At 42.2% G+C, this 20,028-nt stretch overlaps 1 protein-coding gene across 4 annotated transcripts in view; it reads right to left on the bottom strand.

Annotated features, from left to right (window-relative positions):
• Positions 1–5,156: 5,156 nt before the first annotated feature.
• Positions 5,157–20,028, bottom strand: part of LOC124787615 (protein LSM14 homolog A) — a 190,009-nt gene continuing 175,137 nt past the window's right edge. For 2 of the 4 annotated variants that reach the window (XM_047254375.1, XM_047254372.1), the window contains exons 8-10: positions 14,509–14,692; positions 6,389–6,648; positions 5,157–6,269 (exon numbers count right to left, since the gene is read on the bottom strand). In XM_047254375.1, coding sequence (XP_047110331.1) covers positions 6,262–6,269; positions 6,389–6,648; positions 14,509–14,692 — 452 coding nt within the window. In that variant the 3' untranslated portion in view covers positions 5,157–6,261. The remainder of the gene's footprint in view (positions 6,270–6,388; positions 6,649–14,508; positions 14,693–20,028) is intronic. The other 2 variants (XM_047254374.1, XM_047254373.1) reach the window with 2 other exon arrangements.

The following is a 20,028-nucleotide window of genomic DNA, read 5'->3' on the forward strand; positions in this document are numbered from 1 at the left end:
TTGAAAGACAGGTGAGGTATGAGTGGCGGCAACTTGAAATTAGCGGAGATTGAGGCCTGGCAGATGACGAGAAGAGAGGATATACTGAAGGGCAAGTTCCCATCTCCGGAGTTCGGATAGGTTGGTGTTGGTGGGAAGTATCCAGATAACCCGGACGGTGTAACACTGTGCCAAGATGTGCTGGCTGTGCACCAAGGCATGTTTAGCCACAGGGTGATCCTCATTACCAACAAACACTGTCTGCCTGTGTCCATTCATGCGAATGGACAGTTTGTTGCTGGTCATTCCCACATAGAATGCATCACAGTGTAGGCAGGTCAGTTGGTAAATCACGTGGGTGCTTTCACACGTGGCTCTGCCTCTGACCATGTACACCTTCCGGGTTACAGGACTGGAGTAGGTGGTGGTGGGAGGGTGCATGGGACAGGTTTTGCATCGGGGGCGGTTACAAGGATAGGAGCCAGAGGGTAGGGAAGGTGGTTTGGGGATTTCATGGGGATGAACTAACAGGTTACGAAGGTTAGGTGGGCGGCGGAAAGACACTCTTGGCGGAGTGGGGAGGAGGATTTCATGAAGGATGGATCTAAGGGCTGTTTGGTTGAATCTGGGAGTGGGGCTGAAGGTGAGGCCTTTGGATAGGACAGAGGTTTCGGATTGGGAGAGAGGTTTGGAGGAAAGGTTAACTACTAAATTAGGGTGTTGTGGTTCCAGATTGTGTTGATCGGAATTTTGAGGTTTTGGAGGGAGTGGAGCTGGAAGTGGGAGATTGAGTAGATGGGAGAGACTGGGTTTGTGTGCAATGAGAGGAGGTCGAGGTTTGCTGGAAAGGTTGTGAAGGGTGAGTGAGTTGCCTTTCCGGAGGTGGGAAACCAGGAGATTGGATAGTTTTTTGAGGTGGAGGGTGGCATGCTGTTCTAATTTACGGTTGGCCTGTAGGAGGAGATCCATCCTTCATGAAATCCTCCCCACTCCGCCAAGAGTGTCTTTCCGCCGCCCACCTAACCTTCGTAACCTGTTAGTTCATCCCCATGAAATCCCCAAACCACCTTCCCTACCCTCTGGCTCCTATCCTTGTAACCGCCCCCGATGCAAAACCTGTCCCATGCACCCTCCCACCACCACCTACTCCAGTCCTGTAACCCGGAAGGTGTACATGATCAGAGGCAGAGCCACGTGTGAAAGCACCCACGTGATTTACCAACTGACCTGCCTACACTGTGATGCATTCTATGTGGGAATGACCAGCAACAAACTGTCCATTCGCATGAATGGACACAGGCAGACAGTGTTTGTTGGTAATGAGGATCACCCTGTGGCTAAACATGCCTTGGTGCACAGCCAGCACATCTTGGCACAGTGTTACACCGTCCGGGTTATCTGGATACTTCCCACCAACACCAACCTATCCGAACTCCGGAGATGGGAACTTGCCCTTCAGTATATCCTCTCTTCTCGTCATCTGCCAGGCCTCAATCTCCGCTAATTTCAAGTTGCCGCCACTCATACCTCACCTGTCTTTCAACAACTTCTTTGCCTCTACACTTCTGCCTCGACTGACATCTCTGCCCAAACTCTTTGTCTTTAAATATGTCTGCTTGTGTCTGTATGTGTGGATGGATATGTGCGTGTGTGCGAGTGTATACCTGTCCATTTTTCCCCCTAAGGTAAGTCTTTCCGCTCCCGGGATTGGAATGACTCCTTACCCTCTCCCTTAAAACCCACTTCCTTTCGTCTTCCCCTCTCCTTCCCTCTTTCCTGATGAGGCAACAGTTTGTTGCGAAAGCTTGAATTTTGTGTGTATGTTTGTGTTTGTTTGTGTGTCTATCGACCTGCCAGCGCTTTTGTTCGGTAAGTCACCTCATCTTTGTTTTTATATATAGTTTTTTTATATATAATTTTTCCCACGTGGAATGTTTCCTTCCATTATATATATATATATATATATATATATATATATATGATTATAATGGAGGGAAACATTCCATTTAGGAGAAATATATCTAAAAACAAAGATGATGTGACTTACCAAATTAAAGTGCTGGCAGGTCGACAGACAAACAAACAAACAAACAAACAAACAAACAAACAAAAACACACACACAAAATTCAAGCTTTCGCAACAAACTGCTGCCTCATCAGGAAAGAGGGAAGGAGAGGGAAAGACGAAAGGATGTGGGTTTTAAGGGAGAGGGTAAGGAGTCATTCCAATCCCGGGAGCGGAAAGACTTACCTTAGGGGGAAAAAAAGGACGGGTATACACACACACACACACACACACACACACACACACACACACACACACACACACACACACACACACACACAAGCAGACATATTTGAAGACAAAGAGTGTCTTCAAATGTGTGTGTGTGTGTGTGTGTGTGTGTGTGTGTGTGTGTGTGTGTGTTGGGGTGGGGGGCGCGCGAGTGTATACCCGTTTTTTTTTTCCCCCCCTAAGGTGAGTCATTCCAATCCCGGGAGCGGAAAGACTTCTTACCCTCTCCCTTAAAACCCACATCCTTTCGTCTTTCCCTCTCCTTCCCTCTTTCCTGATGAGGCAACAGTTTGTTGCGAAAGCTTGAATTTTGTGTGTATGTGTGTGTCTGTCGACCTGCCAGCACTTTAATTTGGTAAGTCACATCATCTTTGTTTTTTTATATATATATATATACCCTCCAACATCGCATTTTGAATACTCTGTTTTGAGTAAAGGAATCATGCCATATTATTCAATGAAGACCTAAACGTTTTCCTATGTTTTGTGTCATTTTATGTGCCTTATTTACTTGCATATTAATGTCGATCCTCTGACAAAAAATGCAGCCATCTAAAGCAGTGTATATTGGTTAGTGAATCATCCTTGATTGAACCTGTGTATGACCTGGGAGTTGTACTCTTAGTGAGTAATGTACTATCAGCAATTTATTTATATACTCAAATAACAGGGCAGCACAGCTGATACTTCTGTAGATGCTGTGGAACGAAGTAACTGATTCCTCGAGTATCTCAGACTGTCCAGCAATATAAATTCCCATCCCTACTTGCTTGCTCCCGTGGCCACAAGTTTTGTAGCCTATTATGAACATGCACTCTTGCTTACTCTGAATCTAAGTTTCACTCTGTCACAGTTTTCCTAGTATAACAGGAAGTATTCCACCTCTCGTGACTAACAATAGTTATTTGGACCAGACTTCTTTGCTTAATTTCAGCCCCTATTTCTAAATGTTCTAAAAACATATCAAATATTTTATGCATACTGCACTTCAGACTGTTTTAGTCTTAACCTCATTTACTTAATCATGATAAAATAGAGTTACACAGTGTTTAAGTTTCAAGAGATAGAAATATCCCGTATGAACTGCAGTGTAATGTATTTCAGTCGTTCCTTAACCTGACCAGTATTAGCATCATAGCTGTCATCTTTGACCATCAAATATTCCTTTTCCCACAATGAGTCAATCTCTAAACAGTTTTAACATTTAAGTGTTTACAGATGCATGCACTTCATGTTTCCGGGATTATATTTGCATAATGAAATGAACCAAAGACATGGCATTTTGAAGAGTTTTTTGTGCTGTGGCTTAGTTGAACTCAATTTTCATATTACTGAAGTATAAATATGAAAGCACCAGATATACTGCAGCTTCAACAACACTGCACCTGCACTGTTTGCTTCTGTCAGCCGGCACAGTGTCACGCGAACATGTTTCTGGTTGTCTAACTGAATACTAAGTATGAATAAGAATCTTTATTTTTTTGAATACTAAGTATGTTACTCCATATGATTTTTGCAGTTTTGTTACATGAAGCTTGTGGTGACAGCCTCAGCTGCAGTGTAGCTGAAGTTCTGGCTGGGTGATAAAACAACAGTGCATCTAGTTGTGTTACTTCTGTTTGCAAAGCTCAAGTACCATATTCAGTAGCTTTCATATATTTCATGTTATTGTTAATGTGATCTTTTTCTTGTCTGTATCCAAAGGTAACTTCAAGGAATATATTTACACAAACCATGCATCCAATCCATTACCTGCGAAGTACTACCGTTTCGTAATTACTGAAGTAGAGAATCAACAAACGCTTATTAACACAAATCAGTAACATTGGAGGTCTAAATGTCCAGTAACTGAAGTGGTGAAACAGTGTTCATAAATAGTACCTGTAAGGTCTTACCTTCCCAAAAGCCACTACAGGATGCTGCAGCAACTGCTAAATATCTCAGTGTCCACTACAGGGCTTTACTCTGCAGAAGGATACTAATCCCAAATAGTATTATATTAACTATTATCTGTACGGTGGATGTGAATTTCTACAACAATTTGTGTGCAAACTGCATATTGTAGTATATTGTGTGAACTATTACTATTCCAAATTGTTCCATATTCCCCGGAACACACATGAATAATGAAAATGTAACTTGTCCAACTGATGCTTCAACTACTCACCAACCTTCCACAAAACACAAGTACACTGAACACACACACACACACACACACACACACACACACACACACACACACACACACACACACACACAAATATCAGAGGTAACATTCTGAATAATTTCCATGTATTCATGCTACAGTAGTATATATAAAGAACTATCTATACTTTATTAATTTCCTGCAATGTTCTGTGCAACTCTGTTAATCTAAAAATCCAAGTTACAAAATACTTGGAAATATGAAATGCCACACAAGGATGGACGTAACATTAATGCCGCAGAACATTCAAAAAATTTAAAAAGGAACCCTTCAGCATGCTCTTGCAAACTGAACCTTGAAGTCCGCTTAAAATTTCTTTCAAGTATATGGATAAAGTAGAAAGAAGTAGGACAAATGTTGTGAATTTTGACATTTTTTGAAAATTTCTGTCACAGCAGCAACGAGAACAACAGTTTTGTATTGATATTTAAGGTATGTACCTATCAACCAGTAGGCCTATTTCACCAGTAAAAACAGCAACTACATTAACTTTATTATCTCCTTTGATTCAAACTGGGTTTAATCTTACATAAAACTTACGTTGCTTCCTTCTGAGTGCCATGTGCAGATTGAGATGATTTAAAATTTTGTTTTCGCTCACAGGTTTATTGTGGGAAAATAGTTCTGATGGACGAAAACTATGTATCTGGATATTGAACAAATTTGAACTGAAAATAAGATGTATCTGCTTGACCAGCAGTAATAATTATTTGCTCTTTGACATGATGTACATATCATGATATTGTGTAACAAAAGTTTCTCTTACACCTGTAGTACATTTTACACTAAAAAACAGAAATAAAAACTAAATTTATTTAGAACACACTTACACCTTAAAAGTTTGTAACATCGTCTGGCAACATTTTAATTAAATGTTACTAGTTTAGTATCACATCAAAAAACAACATTCTTAAGTAGTGTAAGCAATTAGCGCACACAGCGAGTCAATTTATCACAGAAAAAAAAAAAGGTCAAATATAGTCAGTTCATGCGTTTTGAAAGTTGATAGACAAGAGCCTGTTCCAACTTTTTCACTTCACAACACTTGAAACTAATTTTAAGATGGGGAGAAACGGAGGAAATGATATTAACTTCTATGCATTGCAGGCTCAAATGTGTGTGCATCACACACATTTCAAACAAAAAGTTACCATTCATGCAGCAAAGAAAATGTGAATATATGTCAAAACTATCACCACATAAAGGTACAGAAACTAAATATCTTCTCTTGGATTGTACTTTCACCACAACATTAAGTAAAACCTCTTGTTAATCTGACATTTTAATCCACTTATTAATGAAAGTTGAGATTTCTTACAAGCACCATTTATCAATCCTCCATTTGAAAAAATTTATTACAAAAATACACGAGTTGACAGCAAAACTCCCAACTTTCAGAAAGAAAATCTTTCGTCTCCCTTAAATTCACAGTACTTGCATAATTTTTACTTCATAATCAGAACTGACCTGCCACAGAAATTCTGAAGTGTGTATTCTTGTGACACTCAAATGTTTAAACAAATTACTGTTCTGCAAACATTGAGGTACATCTATTTTTAGTGACAAAACAAAAATTAAAAATAATTTTACAAGTTGTCAGTTCTTAATCAAAGGCAATCCATGCTAGTGTCTTTAATACAATAGAATGGTCATGTATTTAACAACTAAATAAATTTCTTTCTGCAGTCTTATTTAAATGCTTAATTTCATTTTATTCACTGCTTCAGTGCAGACTGCTGAGCCACCTCTGGCTTCAAACAAGGGTTAAGTCTTCGCAGTTTTAGTTACCTGGAAAAAAAACACAATTTTTTAAAATATTTGACACTGAGTAAAGAACTCAAATAGAATGAATTTAGTCCACCACCACATGCTCTTCATACAATGTTAAGTTACAAATTACTACTTACTTTGGACAGTAACTGCTCTGGGAGGTGTACTATTTGCAATTGGAGCTGGTGTCTGTTGCATGTTGGTTGAGCTGTTCCTATTGCGGTTAGCTCCTAGTATCCCAGATCCTTGGCCTCTGAAGTTGTTGCGGTACTGACCTCTGTAACCACCTCTGTTGTAATAACCACGACCTCTAAATCCACCTCGGCGTGCTGATGCTACTCCAAATGTTTCAGAGTTCAGCTTACGTTCTGTCCTCCAATCTGTTCTTTGTGAACGCCTGAAACAATTTTTTTTGCAAATTTAGCAACACAGATGTAATTGCGACTTACTTGCTGGGCAAGCAACACTCACACAGCTATTCCATTTCACAACAGTTCAATAAATGTTGCCATGACATCAGACAGCCTAAAAGAAGAAATACTAACCTCATTCTCACTAAAGGTGGGTCATTTACCTTTGCATGAGAGTGGCCTGCACTTTAACATTTCCCAATCTATCCTCTCTTTCCCAACCGAGGAGCTTTTAATCCCTAAAGCTGGGTTCGTGTCAGTTTTACTTGTATACATATACAGCAGTATTGCAGTTTTGTTTCCTGATGGAAAGTCCTAGCCAGAAGTTCATTCATAATCTCATCAAAGTGTTAACACACTTTCTTTTAATGCAAGACTCATTGTCTTTCACCACAGGGTTATTAGAATCTCTTCTGAAAGTTTCCCTTCTACTTCACCACCTTCTGTTTCCGACATTTAATTTTTTTATCTCTTTCATTCAAACATTATTGTCGAAGAATATGTATAGGTCATTGGCCATGAAACCTTATTGTAACTTACTCTAGTGAGAATATGATTAAGTGCAGAATTAAGTTAACTGGTAAGGAGATCCACTTCATTTTACCCAAATTCACGGATATACCTGACCTCATTCACTACTGTGATCAGTTTATTAACACACACTATCTGATGAAAAGTATCTGATATCAGAAGAAATAGATCTGTCTGTATAGAAATATGTGAGACTATTGTGCTGGCAGCAGAGCAGCAGTAACAGCTGAATGTTTCCAGTAAGAGAGCTCGGTGACTTCAAAGGTGGACTGGTTGCTGTGTCACATGAGTAACAAATCCATCAGGGATGTTTTAATCCTTCAAAAGCTGTCCAAGTGAACAATTGGTGATTTCACTCAAGTGTGAAAGTTAAGAAAAACACAGCTAAACAAAGACCAGGCAGGCTTCATGTACTGATGGACAGGGACTGTTAAGCATTGCTGAGGGTGCTTGTAAAAACCTGCATGAAGTTAGTGGACGGAATCAGCCTACTTCCGAAGGGCTACTAACAGTCCAGCTAGTAACTGTGCATGGGGAGTTACAACAAATCTGGTACAACGATCAAGTAACTCTTCTGTACGTTACACATTTCTTTAGTCTGTACGGCGTGTAAGCCGACAAGGAAAAAAGGTCTAAATTGTTACAGGATTTCCTGTGCAAAAATACACCTTTTCCACAGTGAAAACACATTTTCTCTGTGTTCAGTGACAGCATACTTTCACTCGGGACTGTAGAACTTGTCAATCATTGAATGGTTAATGTTCTATACACTGGCGTGTAACTTCCCAGCATTTTGCAATACGGAAACAAAGAAAAGGACATTTTGGAAAGATCTTTGATGTGCAGCAGCATGTACGCTGCACGTTTCGTATTATGAAATTGTATCTTCCAATTCCAAGAAACACAGCACATTAGTTTCCGAAGCACTGAAATCGAGGTTGCAATGTGCTTTTGTGAGCCAATCATAGCTCATGTCATGTGATCTTGCCAGCCAATGACAGCAGACATTCAGAGCATAGGACACATGATCTCAGCCAAATAGTATAATCACTTAAGTAGTGTTAACACAAAAATAGGGAAAGTTAATGGTTTAAATTAAGCTCAGCTTTCATATATAATGTTGGTCATTTTTTCATGTGTTATGCTTGACAATATGTCACGCAAATGTGCAAGTAAAATCTTAAGTAATGACAAATGTCTGGTCTTCTGGGCTCTAAATTTTTCTAAGTGGCTGGTCCTCAATTTTATGTCAGAGTGAAACAAATTGTTATTTAACAAATTCAGCACATCTTCTCACACTTAACATATTTCATCTTGCATAAAATGAAATTTAAGTACGGCTTTTCAAACCACCATTCACAACATTTCCTGCAACCTGTTAGAAATAGGTTCGTTTCAGAATTTGCCAGACTGCAGCACATACCAGACGTTACTGCATACATGCAGGTACGATGACGTTACTCTGTATATTTGTACATATGAAGCAGTAAGAGCTCTTACATTATGTCATGAAATAGACAGGACATTAGAGGCTACTCCAAGAGCATCATAATTTCATAAACCACACTAAAATGCATAATTCAGTTTGAAGTGCACATTTATATGTCCCAATTCACTATGAAGTAGGCTTCAACCAGATAGTAAGCTTATCAGTGTGGTTTTTGGGATGTAAAGTTACTCAGTACTCTATTACCTAATGTTGGTTCTTTATTATAGCATAAATCTGTATGTGCCACAAAAAGAAAGTTTGCACTTAAAATTCAGCGAACCATTGAAAATAGCCATTAGTGTGGAATAGAAAACTTCGTTTCAAATAAACTGACTGCCTCAACAGGAAAGATCAGTAGAAGTCAAATTTATTTAGCAAACCGACAAAAATAACCTGTTTGTTCTGCAAGGCAATTAATGCTCGAGTGTCAAAAATGTGGAAATAAAATAAAACCAAGAAACAAATTTTAGCCTTTTGTAATTATGTGAATGTATTTTAAATCACTTGCTAGTGCCCAGCAACAGAAATACATTTTGTTTTCATTTGATGTGAGAGGTTTTAAATAAAGAGGAAACAGCAAAAATCACTAAACGTTAATACTCATCATGTGGAGACTGTACCCCCTTCCCACTACAACTCTGACTGCTCTGCGTATGCGCGGGTCTGGCAGGTTGGGTGAACCAAGAAAATATTTCCGGGTTGTATCTGGCAGCTTATTGCTACTGGCAATACAGTTAATAGCCACACTTCAAGTAACCAGGAACAGGAGAAGGTACTGCTCATACACACCTACGCATACGCGTAAGCCCACTGGTAACAGCTGAAAAACCTAATGTAAATAATTGTTATGTCACACTCCTCAGAAGGAGGTTGCTGTTACGAAGCATTGTACTGTCTTCGTCATAAAGCCTTTGACACATTTTGCTGTTGGCAGAAGCTCATGTGTGCACTATTTTTGTTGTAAATGGCGCATTTCCTTTGCAACTTCAGTTTTATTTTGTTTTCTCTCTGGTTTATGTTATACTGCTGCAGTATTATTCTGCAGTAGTGGGCAACAGTAATATTCTTTGTTAGGGTATCAGTTTTTACCAGTCAAAATAAAAAAAACCAAAAACTCAAACACCAAAAAATTCCCAGAATTTTAATAAGCTGAAGAGGGTTTTCCCAGTTTTCTCCCAGATTTCCCGGGGCATGTAAACCCAGTTTAATTAGTGTCAAGAGTGACAGTGAATGATTCCAATAAAGTTATCTGGAGTGATAAATGACATTATAAACTGTGGGAACGAAAGGGTTCGAGTTTGGCAAATGCCTGGAGAATATTACCTCCCGTCATGTGTAGTGCAAACAGTGCAGTAGTACATGAGGTGATTATGTTACAGTATGGAGTGTTTATTGCAGTCAGGGTGTGGTTCTTTTGTTGCGCTTAAGGGAACACTGAATGTGAAAGGATACAATCACATTATAGAACACTGTGTACTGCACACAATCTAGAACAGTTCAGAGACAACTGCATGAGCATGCGCCCTGTTGAAGCAGCATCTGTGAGGCAACAGTTTGTGGACAATAATATTCCTGCCACGAACTGGCTCCCCAAGAGTCCAGATCTGAACCCAATGCAGTAACTTTTGAATGATTGGATTGAGGGGCTTAAAGAAATGAAGTTACAAGTTGCTTCTTTCAAAGAAACTATTGACAATAATCTGAAATCCACATTTCAGTAAAAGGGCGTTATCAAATATAGAGTAATACAAAACCCTAGTGTTTCGAATAACTTTCGAGTCAGAATAGAATTGTCTTTACATCTTACTTAAAATACACAATCTTATTTTTAATCACTAACACAACTCACTTTTTTATCTGATAAAAGTCACAAAAATTTGTATAAGTGAGACAGTTTAAACTTTCTTTAAGCAGCTCCTGAAAGTTTGGTTTCCAACCAGTTGAAACAACTAATGTCACTCCGATTTCAGCTAACTGCAGTGTTTTGCTTTCATGATGGCTGGTGTGAAGAATCTAGGCTTCCATAGGAATGCAGATGAGAACTGTAAGGATTCCTTTGCCACTCCTGGATAAATACAAAGGAAACTGGCCCAAAACTCTTCCAAGCCCTATTCTTTTCAGCACTCTAATCACATTTCAATTGGACTGCAGCCTCTTATTTCATTAACAGGTGTATGCACATTGTTATGAGTGAGCTTGGTAATAGATGTGAACCTAACAGTTGGTACTCCATCAGTGTAAATTCTCCTAACTCTGTCCAAAAAGAAACTATTTTTAACAAAAAATTCATTAACAATAGGAAATAGATCAAAACCTTCTGATGTAGCTTTTAAGTTTTTAGGAAACTATAGTCCTTCCACTGTTTTCTTCTTGTCCACAAATTGGCATTACACTATGAAGTGACGTCATTGAGCTGTGTCAGTAGAACTGTCACACTGCAAAGCAAGAAACTGAGACCTCAGTCGTAACTAGCAACTCTCTCACATTCTGGGCCATTTCTTCAAACCTACATTGTATACTACTGTTTAGAAGAGTTCTCATCTGCTTTCATTATATTTTTCAAAAAATTTTGGCTGCTTTAAGAATGGAAGGTTTGATTAACATCTCACCAACAGCAGGTAGCTTTGTTTTCCTGTTTTAAGAGCACTTAGTATGATTATTTAGCAACTCGTGTTTGAAGGACCTAATGGAGTCTAATTTCATGTGATTTAAAGAATTTTTTTCCCAACAAAAGCTTTACGTTTAGTTTTCAATTGAAGATGAGCTGCAGTGTGTCATTACTCAAGACATTATGAAACAACACACTGTAGGAATCAAATAATTACTTTTTCAATCAACATAAATTAATACCCAAGATTCATATATTATTCTTTTATGAGAGTATGTTCATTATATCTTCTTTCTTTAGGAGCTAATTTTAATCATTGTAAAAAACCAATAAAAATATTTATGTCTACAGAGCAGAAGTAGTATAATACTGTTACATATGCAGATTTCAGAGTGAAGGAGGCCTTTTCAACGAAACTTGTGATACGTTAGACGAAGCTGATGCTGCCAACTGTTAAACAAAATGTGCTCAATAACTATAGTAAGGACAACACTTTTTACTGGTCAGACCACATGCTTCTGTTTTCATCTGAGCTGTCTGCACCTCTAAAACAGGGGAATCTTATCTGCGGAGTTAAGTATGGGGTGTAGCATCTGTATGATGGTCCCCTTGACACCTTCACAATACTGGCCAAGGTACTGTATTTACCCGAGTATAAGGTGATCCTGAATGTAGGACAACTTCCCTTTTCTGAGGAGACTCCTTCAGAAAAATTTAACATTCTGACTAATCAAAATTACAATCTTTTATTGACCTAAGCTATCTGCCTAAAAAGTTACCATTACACCTATTCTAAAATTAGGCCATTTATTGGTTATCTATGTTTTGATAATAAAAGGAGAAAAATAAATAGTTTACATTAATTTTTATCTTCACTCCCTCTTGTTTAGCCTGTCACCTGTAGAACCACTCTTGTTAATTGTCTTCGCCATCATCCTAATAGGGCACGGTTGAACTATCTTCATAGTTTCTTCCATGTATGTTGCGATTCTATTTTTACACATACCGGATTTCACTTCTATACTAACATGGGACTATTAGAATTTCTTTTGTTACAAAAACACATTGTCTGCCAGTTACTATGGCATGGGCTGTGTGGAAACAGCAGCTGACACACCCCATATATTTTACATCATACCTCACAGTGAGTATCGACAACATTGCTGTGTGAAACACTGAAGTACACCACTGGCTCCTGTCTACACTTACCTCCTGCAGAAATGTACACTATTGCTGCGTATTTGGCAAATTTTGAAGTCAATTTGATTCAGAGTACAATGGAGTAGTAGTAGTAGTAATAGTAGTAGTAGGAGGAGGAGGACAGTATATAGCTTGTTAAGCTGTGTGAGGAATGAAGTAATGGGTTTGGAGTCTGGAGAGCATTGAGAGAGGTAGTGTCCGACAGCAGATTCAGGCAACTTCTTGGAGTAGTTGGTCAATAGGGAGTGGAAATTCTTTCAGTGGGAGCACAATACGCAGTTAGAATTGTGTATCTAGGACTGTTGACTTAGTGGATTTTGGGGACCATGCAGAAGGTCGATGTGCAGGGTGTCGTTGGGCTGAGGAGAGGGAGTTGGGGGAGGTTCTGGAATGGGCCTAACGATTCCAGAAGAGATTGCAGGTTATAGTGAATTGTGGAATAGGATCATGTCACCATACTGTGCCACTCCCCACTGGCTTAAGTACTTGTGCACCATATGCCTCACCCACACACATGCCATCACTCCCTCCCACATTCCCAGCCAGCAAACCAGCTGCCTCACTCTACGTCACTAGCTAGTCACCTCGATTCCTCCCTTGCCTCCATCCCCATCCCTCACCCCATCCAAACCACTGAACTGCAATCCCAGCACCTAGCATCCAGCTGTAAATGTACATACCAGTACTCTAGCTTGACAAAGGATTTATTCCTAAACCTATTTGTTTTCTTTATCTTTTTTGTGCGCCCATCAATGACTCGACACTGTCCGGCTAGTGGCCTTCTCTCTCACAATTTTTGTATCAATATAGAATACCGTATAATGAGTCGTCGTAGTTATGGACAATTTTCTCAATATGAATATCAGTACGTTTTATATTAATGAAATTCTGACAATCATTTGCAGATTGCAAAAACAATATGTAAAAATTAAACTTTTATCAACTGCACTGGAAGTAGACAGCAGAGGTGGAAGGAGACTGCACCAGAAGTATTGAAAGTGGGGTGTTTATGAGCAGGCAACTAATATGAAAGGAATGGAATGTGAAGTATCAGACTAACTCCTCAGGTATTCTATTACTGTAGAACAGAACAAAAGCTGTGCAAAATTCTAGTCCAGATTATCTGAATTGTATATTTACAGGTTCTTCACAATTTTCCTGCGTGCTGTGGCTTGAAGAGTTTAATTTTAATGTAAAGACTCTTTGAGAAAGCCAGAACTAGTTTAGGAAACATTCTACCAGTTACAAAATTTTCATAAATTGTATCTCATGATTTATGCAGAAAACAAGATTCTACATTTCAGTGTTGACAATGTGTACAGAACTACATCACCTAAGTTGAACTTATAAATGTGCAAGAAAACTGCAATTTCAGTTAAGAATTGGAGAGAGGAATGGAATATTTAATAAATGTAATGGATCTTCACTTGTCTTTGAAGTGAAGATACATGTAGTAGTAGTAGTAGTAGTAGTAGTAGTAGTAGTAGATGTGGCACTTTAGACCGGTGTTAGCTTTCTAACTGAACATTGCTGCATGAATGTAATATTTAGGGATTTACATATGGAGAGGGAGGAATGTTACAAAAGGGCATATAAACAGCAATGTTAATTCTTTAAGCATTCTGCTGCTGTAGATGCAAACACTCCACTCTTTAGCCTGTTTTTGAGCACTGCATGTTTTTGGTTGCTCCTGAAGTCAAATTGTAGAAGTCATTTATAAAATTTCTCCCTTGCACTGATAATCAGGTTCTCCAAATTGTCCTACTAGGTTTTAAGGAAGATATCTATTAGAATGTGTTTCATATTCAAGAGCTACCTGAAGAAAGGCAAATGTAGCATTTTGTCAGAGAGGTCATTGTAAAAGCTCCATGGCTGATTGCCTCTGGACTATACCGACAGCAGGTATCATTTTAAACTTGATAATGTTGCTTGTAGAACTGCCTATAGTTAATCTGTTACCCTCCGCCACACACTGTCAGGTGGCTTGCGGAGTATGGATGTAGATGTAGATGAACTTACCCTTTACTTCTCTCTACTGCTTCACAGCTTATATTGTCGAAGAAAGACTTTGATCGGTCATAATACACTTCATGTTCTTCTTCAGTCTCACCTTCACCAATTCCAGTCTCATTTCCAGAATCATCTTTCTTTTCTGCATCACCATTCGCTTTTCCATCACCTGCAATGACAGGTTCTGTATCTGCTGTAACATTTACAATTTCATATTTCAGCAGATTTTTCTACAGAACACTACCTGTCACACTCTTAGTTGGTTCTGAAACTATCATAGTTAAGCAAAGCATTTCAATATTTTAAAAATAAGAAAAGCGCGCACGCATGCACGCACACAAAAAACAAAGCATTCACAGGCATATCTAAGAACTAATTTTAACAAACAAGAGAACTGAATACAAGCTTTTTGTTACATGAAATAAAGTATACAGCATAAATAAATTCAACTGAAGAAAAATAGCTAAGAAGCATTTAAATATTTAATAAAACTAGACAAAACTACAACAATAGTGGCATCCTGTAAATGGATCTTTTGTCAGGCATCAGCAATGAAAAGAATGTAGTACCTATCTGGAACTCTTCCAGCAATTTTTATTACATGAGCATAGTATATCTTTAAAAACCAGTTTAATGCATGTTAATTCTGAACAGAACACACATTTTACTCTTCCCATGCTCATTTCGCCTAAGTTTAGGTCCATAATTTTTGTATGGGGGCAAAGTGCAAGAAGTAATTGAAGCAAACACTAACTTCCCTTTTTCTTAATTCAACTTATATACTGAACTCACAGTAACAAAACTGTAAATTTCTCAGTAGCCATATCAATTTTATTATTCTAAAACCTTAAAATTTGCTCCTGCAATACTAAATTTATTTTTACCATATTAGTGAAATAAAATATCTTGCCAACATTCCTCCCCAAATTCAGAAAACAAAGTAGAATTCAGGTATTGTAAAGTTTCACTGTTGAGTTCATTAGCTTACATCCCTTTCACTGTAATTTTCTTCAGCTTATTTCTCTTGGAGAGTCTTGATTTTTTGTTTTATCATTAATATTAAAATTCTGAAGATTTCATTTCTCTCCTACCCAAACCTCACAGCTCATATGCTGGGTTGAGTCTTAAGTTAGTTTGATTTGCTCATACGTACCATCTGTAGTGCCAAAACACCCTGCACCTGCTGTGCCCCCAGGGTAACAGCTGCCTAACTGCCCCTACAGCATAGAGGTCCACAACCTGACTTGGCACTGGATATGTCCATTTGTGTGTAGGCCTGACATTCAACGGAACAGCGTGATGGTGTTTACAAGCTATGGTAAGCAAGAAGGATAAAATTCCCAACATCTTATGTTGTTTTACTATCGTAAGGGGAAAACTGCCTACAATGCCAGAAGATGATTTGTGCTGTATACAGGAACAATGCAGTAACAGCTCAATCATGCCAAACGTGGTACAGTCAATTTCGAGCTGGTAATTTCCCCCTAAACAGACAAACCTCTATTTGGATGGCCAGTGGTTACGGACATGGTACAGCTTAATGACATGACAATGCTCCATGAATGACAGCGTGGGCGTTGGCAGTGAAACTCTTTCACTCTTGCTACTGTAGCCAGGAATTTCAGGAAGCTGGGTTACATAAATACTTGCAATGTATGGGTTTCTCATTAACTGAGTGAAGCGAATTTGATTTAGTGTGTGTTATCTGCAACTCCTTAAGGAGACAATCAGAATACTTCTTTCCTTGAACACCTGGTAACTGGTGATGGGAAGTGGATTATGTACAACACTGTTCAGATGAGTAAATCAAGGCACAAAACAGGGCAGCCACCACTATCAGTTCCTAATTTAGGACTGCACCTGAGGTAAGATTTGCCATCCATCTGGCGAGATTGTGGGGGCATCCTGTACTTCGAACTACTTCTGAATGAGATCATCACTTCCAAGAAACACAGTTCACAATTTTATCGTCTCAAGGCGGCCACTGATAAATGACCGGACTTTAAACGTTATGTCCTTAACACAACACCACACACCTCTATAGTGACCTGCATTCTTTTGAGTGGGATGTGCTATCCCAAAAATGATACTCACCAGACACTGCCCCATCCCAGTCATCTTTTCTGCTCCTGACAGTACTTCCCAAATGGTAAACACGTCACCTTGAAGGACACACACATTTTGAAAGAATGACGTTTATAAGCTCCCTGAGAAATGGCAACATATTGTCTATAACAATGGTGTTGGTTTGTTTACAAAACCAATCTACTTTATTTAGTTACATTGTGCAAGACCTTGGGTGTGATGTGAGTAAGCAGACAGGCCTCGAATGATCTGTTGTAGCTGTGCTGTGGAGAGTTAGGTTCTAGGGCATCTTTGTGACTGCACTATAATACAAAGCAAATTAACTTATGAGACAACCCAATAGTAATATTCTCACTCAGATGCCTGCTAATATATGTACATAATGATTTGATTGTTTAGTTGAAGGTAAGGGATGAAACAACAAAGTTATCAGTCTTTCAGACAAGGGTTCTTTCATCTGGATGTTCAAAGGTTATGTGGTCATATGAGAAAGTATGTAGCAGTGGTGGAAGTGTGGTCCTGAAAGCAATACAAATGTTGCAGATTGAGTCAGTACGTAGACTAGAGCAAACAAAGGGTCTCTCACAGCTAAGTGAGGCATGAGAAACCCGACCTATATTCGACCCCTGCCTACCAATTAAGGTTGAAGACAGCTGCAGATTACAGAGTGCATGAAATCTAGAGAAGTAAAAGGGAAGAGGTTGAAAATATAATGGACATCAGGTGGATTGTCAATAATAAAACAGTTTGTGACACACATTGGCAGTGGTGGAGGAGGAGGCAGAGGCAGTTGTGGAGGAGGAGGAGGAGGAGGAGGAGGAGGAGGAGGAGGAGGAGGCAGAGGGCAGTTGTGGAGGAGGGAGGAGGAGGAGGAGGAGGAGGAGGAGGAGGAGGAGGCAGAGGCAGTTGTGGAGGAGGAGGAGGAGGAGGCGGCAGAGGCAGTTGTGGAGGAGGAGGAGGAGGAGGAGGAGGCAGAGGCAGTTGTGGAGGAGGAGGAGGAGGAGGAGGAGGCAGAGGCAGTTGTGGAGGAGGAGGAGGAGGAGGAGGAGGAGGCAGAAGCAGTTGTGGAGGAGGAGGAGGAGGAGGAGGCAGAGGCAGTTGTGGAGGAGGAGGAGGAGGAGGAGGCAGAGGCAGTTGTGGAGGAGGAGGAGGAGGAGGAGGCAGAGGCAGTTGTGGAGGAGGAGGAGGAGGAGGAGGCAGAGGCAGTTGTGGAGGAGGAGGAGGAGGAGGAGGAAGAGGCAGTTGTGGAGGAGGAGGAGGAGGAGGAGGAGGCAGAGGCAGTTGTGGAGGAGGAGGAGGAGGAGGCAGAGGCAGTTGTGGAGGAGGAGGAGGAGGAGGCAGAGGCAGTTGTGGAGGAGGAGGAGGAGGAGGCAGAGGCAGTTGTGGAGGAGGAGGAGGAGGCAGAGGCAGTTGTGGAGGAGGAGGAGGAGGCAGAGGCAGTTGTGGAGGAGGCAGTTGTGGAGGAGGAGGAGGAGGCAGAGGAGGAGGAGGAGGAGGCAGAGGAGGAGGAGGAGGCAGAGGAGGAGGAGGAGGCAGAGGAGGAGGAGGAGGAGGAGGAGGAGGAGGAGGAGGCAGAGGCAGTTGTGGAGGAGGAGGAGGAGGCAGTTGTGGAGGAGGAGGAGGAGGAGGAGGAGGAGGCAGTTGTGGAGGAGGAGGAGGAGGAGGAGGAGGAGGCAGTTGTGGAGGAGGAGGAGGAGGAGGAGGAGGAGGCAGTTGTGGAGGAGGAGGAGGAGGAGGAGGAGGAGGCAGTTGTGGAGGAGGAGGAGGAGGAGGAGGAGGAGGCAGTTGTGGAGGAGGAGGAGGAGGAGGAGGAGGAGGAGGCAGTTGTGGAGGAGGAGGAGGAGGAGGAGGAGGAGGAGGCAGTTGTGGAGGAGGAGGAGGAGGAGGAGGAGGAGGAGGCAGTTGTGGAGGAGGAGGAGGAGGAGGAGGAGGAGGAGGCAGTTGTGGAGGAGGAGGAGGAGGAGGAGGAGGAGGAGGCAGTTGTGGAGGAGGAGGAGGAGGAGGAGGAGGAGGAGGCAGTTGTGGAGGAGGAGGAGGAGGAGGAGGAGGAGGAGGCAGTTGTGGAGGAGGAGGAGGAGGAGGAGGAGGAGGAGGCAGTTGTGGAGGAGGAGGAGGAGGAGGAGGAGGAGGCAGTTGTGGAGGAGGAGGAGGAGGAGGAGGAGGAGGCAGTTGTGGAGGAGGAGGAGGAGGAGGAGGAGGAGGCAGTTGTGGAGGAGGAGGAGGAGGAGGAGGAGGGCAGTTGTGGAGGAGGAGGAGGAGGAGGAGGAGGCAGTTGTGGAGGAGGAGGAGGAGGAGGAGGAGGAGGCAGTTGTGGAGGAGGAGGAGGAGGAGGAGGAGGAGGCAGTTGTGGAGGAGGAGGAGGAGGAGGAGGAGGAGGCAGTTGTGGAGGAGGAGGAGGAGGAGGAGGAGGCAGTTGTGGAGGAGGAGGAGGAGGAGGAGGAGGCAGTTGTGGAGGAGGAGGAGGAGGAGGAGGAGGAGGAGGAGGCAGTTGTGGAGGAGGAGGAGGAGGCAGTTGTGGAGGAGGAGGAGGAGGAGGAGGAGGAGGCAGTTGTGGAGGAGGAGGAGGAGGAGGAGGAGGAGGAGGCAGTTGTGGAGGAGGAGGAGGAGGAGGAGGAGGAGGCAGTTGTGGAGGAGGAGGAGGAGGAGGAGGAGGAGGAGGAGGCAGTTGTGGAGGAGGAGGGAGGAGGAGGAGGAGGAGGAGGAGGCAGTTGTGGAGGAGGAGGAGGAGGAGGAGGAGGAGGGCAGTTGTGGAGGAGGAGGAGGAGGAGGAGGAGGAGGCAGTTGTGGAGGAGGAGGAGGAGGAGGAGGAGGAGGCAGTTGTGGAGGAGGAGGAGGAGGAGGAGGAGGAGGCAGTTGTGGAGGAGGAGGAGGAGGAGGAGGAGGAGGCAGTTGTGGAGGAGGAGGAGGAGGAGGAGGAGGCAGTTGTGGAGGAGGAGGAGGAGGAGGAGGCAGTTGTGGAGGAGGAGGAGGAGGAGGAGGCAGTTGTGGAGGAGGAGGAGGAGGAGGAGGCAGTTGTGGAGGAGGAGGAGGAGGAGGAGGAGGCAGTTGTGGAGGAGGAGGAGGAGGAGGAGCAGTTGTGGAGGAGGAGGAGGAGGAGGAGGCAGTTGTGGAGGAGGAGGAGGAGGAGGAGGCAGTTGTGGAGGAGGAGGAGGAGGAGGAGGCAGTTGTGGAGGAGGAGGAGGAGGAGGAGGAGGCAGTTGTGGAGGAGGAGGAGGAGGAGGAGGAGGCAGTTGTGGAGGAGGAGGAGGAGGAGGAGGAGGCAGTTGTGGAGGAGGAGGAGGAGGAGGAGGAGGCAGTTGTGGAGGAGGAGGAGGAGGAGGAGGAGGCAGTTGTGGAGGAGGAGGAGGAGGAGGCAGTTGTGGAGGAGGAGGAGGAGGAGGAGGAGGCAGTTGTGGAGGAGGAGGAGGAGGAGGAGGAGGCAGTTGTGGAGGAGGAGGAGGAGGA

Source organism: Schistocerca piceifrons, chromosome 3 (genome assembly GCF_021461385.2).
Source record: "Schistocerca piceifrons isolate TAMUIC-IGC-003096 chromosome 3, iqSchPice1.1, whole genome shotgun sequence".
Taxonomy (NCBI): Eukaryota; Metazoa; Arthropoda; class Insecta; order Orthoptera; family Acrididae; genus Schistocerca; species Schistocerca piceifrons.